At 33.4% G+C, this 8220-nt stretch overlaps 1 protein-coding gene across 1 annotated transcript in view; it reads right to left on the bottom strand.

Annotated features, from left to right (window-relative positions):
* The window catches only part of LOC129279145 (tetraspanin-6-like), a 36390-nt gene that overhangs the window by 983 nt on the left and 27187 nt on the right, over positions 1 to 8220 (bottom strand). Inside the window, exons 5-6 of the mRNA XM_054915248.2 lie at positions 5438 to 5521; positions 1 to 4677 (exon numbers count right to left, since the gene is read on the bottom strand). The exon at positions 1 to 4677 is cut by the window's left edge and continues 983 nt beyond it. Coding sequence (XP_054771223.2) covers positions 4609 to 4677; positions 5438 to 5521 — 153 coding nt within the window. The 3' untranslated portion in view covers positions 1 to 4608. The remainder of the gene's footprint in view (positions 4678 to 5437; positions 5522 to 8220) is intronic.

The raw sequence follows: 8220 nt of genomic DNA, 5'->3' as shown, positions 1-8220 counted from the left end.
CATTCTAAACTTTAATTTTACTTTTAACAAGAGTATTTTTTAATTTCTTCAATATTGTTTTTCAATAAAGGCACCCTTTGATATGTGCAGACAAGTGTGGTATTTAAATGGTGCTAACAGGAAATATTTTGAGATTTCCCAAAGCACACTCAGCACATCTTACAGCATGAGTTTAAAGAAACCTCTTTCAGAAGAAAGGAAATTGCAAAGATGAGGATTCATAAACTCAAACTTAATAAAAGTATTACATTCACAAAATGTGTTGATCAATAATTCACAGTATTGCCTCTAACATTTTATTGTTTTATAAAAGAAAAAAAAAACACCTTTTAAAAATTTCTTCAAACAGCCATACAATTACAAGATAGAAGGTGGCAGCATATCAGAGAAAATTGTATACTTGTACAATATTGTTGTTAAATATTAATAAATAATAACATCTAAACTTGCTTGCCTGACTTTGGTCATGTTGGCAGATTTTGTTAAGGGATCAGTAAATGGTGTATAAAAAATGTCTTCTTTCTAGTTTTGGACTTTGGCGCGATAAGCTCAGTCTGTAGAGCGGGTGTTTCGTATTCCGGTTCCGTATTCTGGTGACCCGGGTTCTATTCATTCCCACATGGTGGGCTGGTCCCCTTTGGTAAGGCATTTATCCTCATGTATGACTGAATTATTAGCCACACATTGCAGAAAATGATTGATGAAAACATTAATTTGAATTTAAAATAGGCCACTTAGTATTCATTGCAAATCAAAATAAAACAATTATTTCCACTCTTGTTTAGCTCTAAAAAGCTGATGAATGAAATCCAATTTTGAGTACAAAGCACAAGAGATATATCCTCATTTTAGTACACATATTCACAAAACAACTAACATCATATCTACATAACTTTTGACTAAACTTGATAATTTGACTTAACTAATGGTTACATGTTTTGATAAGATATATCTATACAAATACATACATGATTCTGAGTGCATGCAATAAAGATGTAAAATAACATTCAGCCCAATGAGTTAGTATATCATTTCCACATTTCAGTGCATAGTTTGCAATTAAGAATAGAGTTAGTATGTTTGTATATTTCTTGCATTATAGAAAGTGAACACAAGCATTATAATATGTGAACAATTTTTGATAGAAATGCATAGTTTTCTACCCATAAAAGCAACAAGATAATAGAATAATTGGCATCTGACTTACGGTACCTAAAACTCACACATAAGGATGATTCTAATAAAATTCATTGCATGCCATACACTGCCTGTTGGGAGCAATTACCTGCCAAAATCACATTAAAATTAACAATGAATACAAATATTGTAAATAATGGCAGCAACTTTAGTACCTGTATATGGCATTTAATGATTTACAAGCAACTACTAGCTCATTGGTTAATTTTCAAATTCAAACATTATCTGTATTAATGTTAAAAAATTCAAAACAGTGACATTTCCAAGGTAAAAACTATAAAAGTGAAGTTATCATGACGAATCATTTGATTTAAAAAAAATTGATGATTATTCTTTCTTCAAATTTGCTTACTTGTTATATCTCTCTAATAACACAATAATGAATTGAATAATAAATAATGGAAAAAGGTGAGAAGTACAATAGTAGGCTCAAAATGTCTTTTAAAGAAGATGCAAACCCCTCTATCCACACATTCCGGACTTTTCGCGTTTACTACGGGGCCAGTCTCTACAATGAAGAGCTGAGAGGCTTTTGTCGAAAGTTGGTTGGACAGGGACAGCATCAGAATTCCTTGACTCCGGACAACAACATATTTGCAATTGTTCTTCCGGTGAAAATCTTCAGATGATCTGCTGTCCCAGTCCACCAACTTTCAACAAAAGCCTCTCTGCTCTCCATTGTGATTTTAACTGCATTTTCAAAGGAATCGATGCGTTGTAGAGAGTTTCCGCGAAGTAAATGCAAAATCTACCTATTATTAACATGCAGAACGGCATAAACTCATATAAAAAAATCAAGGGTGAATACATATATCAATCTATCAATTCTACCAGTTATAAATAAAGCAAAATGCTGGGAAAATAACACTAAAAATAGCAGAAGCATATCTATATCAGCCTAATAATAAAAATAAATATATCCTGAATTCCTATATTACATGCTAAAAATGTGAACCTTTAGTCGCATGATCCTCATAAGCGTGACCAGTTTTACCCTGCTTTGCATATATTGCAAGCACCTGAAACAAGACTATTAGAATAAGATGGTACAGCTGTACAATTATCATAAATGAATATTAGCAGCATTTGAAAATGGGCAATCGACCACTCATAACTGTCTTCAATAATGCTGATGTTTTGATAAAAAATTTGAATGAAATAAAATTCTATCAAGTTTCAATATTATTAATTTTGATTACATAAAAGCAATGGATAAGATAATATATCTTAAAAATATATGTATAGGCATACAAGAAATGAAAGAAGAAGTTTATTAAATGAAAACCACATATTTTCTGAGGTGAAAACAATTATTTTCATGTTTATGTTTCACACAATTTGCTAAAGATCAAATCAAATCCATCATGTGAACACAGGTCTTTAGTGCCATTGATATCAAATGGCATATAGGGCCCTTGTTCACATTATGGACCAAATTATCCAATCAAACAAGAAACGTTTGCTTTTTGTAAACTCCTTTAAAAAGATGCAATAATTCCTTGACATATCTAAATAGATAAATGTGATAGTATAAGAAAAGAGTAAGATGTGTACATTACCAATTAGTTGAAAAATGATATAGATATCACCAGCTTAATACAGAAATTAAGACTGTACAATTGCACATCTTGTAGCTAGTTTCCTTGCTAAACATTAACATGATACTTGATATATTTCTATTAACATGAATCTGGATATATTTCTATGAACATGATTCTTGCTATATTTCTATTTTGTTATATATTCATAAAGTTTTCAATTTAATGTATCCATTGATGTATTTTTTTTCTGATTTTTCATCGCTAATTTTCCAGACTATTCATCAGTGATTATATGATAAAACTGGAGAATTACAGCTTTTTCCAGTTATCAACTAAACAATCTGAGTGACTATATATTTTGAAATAAAAATTATTTATGATCCAGCTATAGATCACTCTTAGCACTTACGCTGCAGTCACATCAGCAATACAGACTCCATAAAGAAAAACCCAAGATTATTACCCATATCTAAGGATTATAGGGGATTGATCATTTGCACATGCTAGATTTGTCCCGTGAAATAAATTGCAACATCATATTCAAAATATTTTAAATGTTAATTGCCTTAAAACCCATTTGTTTAAAATTGTCTTCCAGTAGTTTCCTTTCACTGTTGTGACTGTTGATCTCATTGTCACTTCCCTCCATGCTTTTAGTTTCCTCAGAGCCTTGAGCACATAATCAATGTGGATTTGGCACTTTTGAAAGGATCCGCATAAGGAGATCTTCCATAAAGCCTGTCTCACACACTGTGCGATCCAATACAACATTAAATCTCATTTTGCATTAGATACTATGAAAGTTCCAAAAAGAAAAATTACTTTATTTGAAGTTTGGCATAATGTTAAGAACAATGAAATCATAATTTTGCTTTGCGGCAAGCCCTGTTGTCTGAGTAAATTCCAAATCGGCTTCAAGTTGCAGCGGATGATTGACGTCATTACGATTTGGAATTGAATTTTCTTTTATTCCTACATTGAGGGTAGTATTACATTGAAGTTTGATTTCAGTAGTCCTACAACAATCCTGACCTCGGATCATCAAGATTTTTTGTTGGAATGTTTATGTCAAATGTTATTATTTCTTTGAAAATCGGATCACAACAAATCGCAGAGCGTGAGCCGGGCTTAAGTCAAATTAGTGTCTAACTCAAAGCATTGTTGTTGACCGGGGCCTATCAAGACCATCGTTGCATGTCTGTTTGCTCAGTAAATCGATCTTAATTGCTCTTTCGAATTAACAAGTAATCGCTAACCTTTGTGTTACGGGCCCAGAATATGGAAGAGAGTTCATAATAAATTCTAATTCAATTTCATGTAGGTCAAACAGATTTTGGGGGTTACAGGAGATTGGACATAGGCAGAGTCACCAGTACTCCCCATGAATATTATTATCATTTTTAACGGCATAATATCAGCCGGTTTCATTGTATTCCGCAAAGAACTGGGCCTTGCAGCACAAAATTAGCGATTGATTGTACAATTGTCCTTATCAATCCCTAGCAAATACTGAACTAAGCAATCACTTTAAAGATGAGTCCTAAAATCAATTACTAATCTGTGTGACTAGGCCTTGATTTCTTTCTTTCAAAGGGATGATGTGTCAATTTCCTGGATGAAAAAATTATGACATTGATGGATTTCCATCGTTGAAGGTGATCAGATCAATCGTAGCTCTGTACAAGACGGGACCCTTATCTCTTCTCTTAAGTCCAAAAACACAGCTAAATTTTAATCAATTGGGGAAATCAAATTCTGGGCAAACATAATTTTGGCATGAACATAATACGTAGGGAGATGTGAAGAGATTGCTGTGATTAGTCTCCAACTTGTAATGTGACATGATGGTGCATCATTTAAGTAGACTACCTCACATCATCTCATATTTATTGGCATTAATCATCTTGGCAAGGCAGCAGGATAGCACAATTCCAATTAACTGGAAAGAAAAAGAGAAAAAAGTTGAAAAAAAATTAGTATCAGTGATAACAGAAATTTCATATTTTAACCAGGTAGCCACTTCAGTTCTGACAACTGTTCTCCCAGCCGGCCCTGCTTAACACGATAACAGTATTATTTCCCCGGCTTTAGCATGGCAACCTTGATCAGGCGCTCGAGCATTCTAGGAATTTCTTCTCAACGGGCATACATGTACTACACCTGGTTGGAAAGTGGCAAAAGCAGATAAATGCCTTGCCAAAGGATGCAAGTGCTGCCCTGGGATTCCTATTCACATTCTTATTGAGGAACATAGAAAATTAATATCCCTTCTGTCCATTATCTTTGCAATTACATTTTTTTTTTTCAATTTTCCTTTAAAAAAATCAGTCTCCTAATCTGACATCAAAGTTTTTGTCTGAAGGCAAGCCGGTCTGTCCGCCCAATTTTCAGCTACTCTCCTACTCCTTGTCTCCACATCATTCAACATAAGACATAATAACAAAATCATTATGACATGAAATTATATAACATGACAATAACAAAATAACATGACAAAATGAAATCCACATGATGTCATGAGTCTGTTAGCACAATATTAGAACATTTAGACTTGAAACATATATCTGTATTTATTTAGTAAAAGAAGTGTGATTTTTCTAACCATGAATGAATACAATTTTGTTCGAGCAACATTTTTCCATCGTATCTTAACGTAGTTGCATCATATCAGAACGAGGCTTGATGGATATTGAGCTTACCTGGAAAGCTCCAAATGCAAGAGCACTGCCAGCAATGATGCCCATTTTACTGCTCAGGAATGATGACACCTTAGCAGAACAGCCCTGCAAACAGACAGATACAGGTAGGAAGGAGAGAAACATCGTCAAGTCATGATTCCTGATAGTATGTTCTGACTGAATGTGAGTTTTACTGTGGTTAAAGGTAAAAGAAAGTAATTGCAGCGAACAACTATTTAATGAGAAAGCAATTAAAATCAAGGATAATTACCACTATATTATAATAGATCTAGATCTGGTACATTGAAATCAACTTATCCCTGTGAAATCATTGAATTTTAGCTGAAAACCGATAATTCTGATGATCACTAACACAAAAAGGCATATGTGGGAGAGTGCATTAATATTGTTGGGGAAAAATACCCAACAGTTTATTGGATTCCGTGCTTATTTTGCTCATTTCTCAGCAATTACACTTGTTTTCCACAACCATTTGCCCCCCTTTTTAAAAATTTCTACATACAAACACTTGGGCGGTTATTTTATTGGATTCTGTTTGAACTGATTTTGTGATCGTTACCAGAACTGGTATTTATCTTTAATTAAATAAATACAATACAATACAATGCCTGTTGCATATAATTTTAACAACTCTCTTGATAACAATTGGTGATTTAAAATTCAGTGTTGACCTTCTGGTGTTGGTGTTACATCAATTTTTACACGAGCATAACACCAAAACATAAAATGAAGATGGTCCTGAAAAGTCACTCACTAGATGTTGAGCTGTCAATATTGTGATCTGGATAATATTTAGAGAGTCAAAAGGGGCCTAAGCTTTTGATCCTAGCAGAATCTCCGTCGGAGGCAAAATGACCAATTATGATTTTATATATGGATTATATTTGTGTAAACTCAGAATAAGATTTGGAGCTAGGAAATGCAATCCAAATTGTGCTTCCAACACCAACACCGGACTTGAAATCACCCACTCACACAATCAAACATCCTTTGTATATATAGAAGGACCACCTGTCTGTACAGTTTGGTTTCCCTAGAATAGTATTTCCTAGCGCAACAGGAAATCATTCATAAAGACTGCTTTATAAAGATCGTTTTTGATGTCTCACTTGGGTGGTCTAAATTTCGCTGTAATAGCTGGGAATACGGCACACTTTTTCCAGAAGATACAAAGCGCAACTGCTATTACCCCCATTTTAGCTCGAACAACCGCTTAGTTCTGGCACTCAATGCTTTGGGGCAATTAAAGGCGAATCCAGCCTTGGCAATAAAATGTTGCGTTGGGAAGGAGAAAAAAAATTAAACAGAATGGTGAAAGTTTGAAAGAAATCCGACAAGCAATAAGAAAGTTATAGCTGCTTTAAAATTGAGATCACTAATACTATGTAGATTTCAAATTGGCAACTGGGTAAGTAAATTATGACAAGGGGCAAGGACAACTTTCCCATAGGCCATGTACTTTATTATCAGGGATTTGTGGTTTTCTCCTAAGTACCCATTCCCCTGGGGCAGTAATCTAAATATAACCCAGGTAGTATTTATTTATATCCTCATGAAAGAAAAATATAATTTGAAATAAAACTTTTGGGGAAAATGACATTTTAGCCATAATATGTATTGGAGTACATGGAAGAGTAGTCCTTGCCTTACATCCCATATGCGGCCAATTTGAAGTCTCCATGGGTATAGTGATTACCAATATTTACAACTTTTAAAAATTCATAACTTTCTTGTTGTTTGTCCAATATTGTTCAAACTTTCACCTATCAACTTCTCTGATTTTTCTTTTCCTTATAAAAACAAGTTTTTATTTGGGTAGGATTCCCCTTTAATTCTGCCAGGTTCCATTCCCTCACATGGATAGAGTGCAACATAATGTGGATCAATTTCTTGCAGAAGGAAAACATCACATGACTGGGATTCAAGCACACAACCCTCTATTTATTTATTTTTAGATATAGGCTTTGATTTGGTTATTTTGATATATTAGTTCAACAAATACTTTTTCAAAATTCATAAACATATGCTTTCTAATTATGAATATGTCAACACAAGAAACCTTTTCTTCCCTTGCTGGTAAAAGTTGTTTTAGATGTGGCATTTCCAAATTGTAAATTGAGTAAAACACTTTTATATACAATATAGTATACCCCAAAATATCTTGTTCAATTCCCTACAAGACTTCTATCTAACCACAAACAATTTTCATTCTGAATTACTTAACAATTCCATGACATTTTGCTGAGAATCATACGGAGGTTGATTATTCAAATGTTGACATTTTGAGATTTGCGATGATCTACTTTTTCAATTATATAATTTACAAAATGCCAACAAGTGACATTACATTCTAATGCACTCATATTTAGAATTATTTACTTGTGTTATGTAAATATTGACATTTTAGACAGAAAAATATTTATTGTCAAGAACCCAACTTATTGATGCTAATAGCTTTCAAACACAATTATCCTACTATTTAAAGATAGAGCTGAGGGCTATTACTGAACTGTCCAAATATAGCATCTAGACAAGTTGCAAAAAATAACACCCATGAATTAGTCTACATTAAAAAACACTGTTTGAAACCCTCTCAACAAATAGGTTTGGAAACAAGTCTAGTACAAATGCAACTTTTTGTTTTATTTCGCCTTCAATTCATATGTCAAAGTCAGGGCATATAGGCTGAAAATTCAGACCACTTTCTTCAAGTGAAAGGGTTGCATAACAAACCTACAGTACATTAGAATCTTAGGCTTAAAGGAGAATGAAACCCTTGAAAC

This window comes from Lytechinus pictus, chromosome 16 (genome assembly GCF_037042905.1).
Source record: "Lytechinus pictus isolate F3 Inbred chromosome 16, Lp3.0, whole genome shotgun sequence".
NCBI lineage: Eukaryota > Metazoa > Echinodermata > Echinoidea > Temnopleuroida > Toxopneustidae > Lytechinus > Lytechinus pictus.
This window is presented reverse-complemented; position numbering and strand designations above follow the sequence as displayed.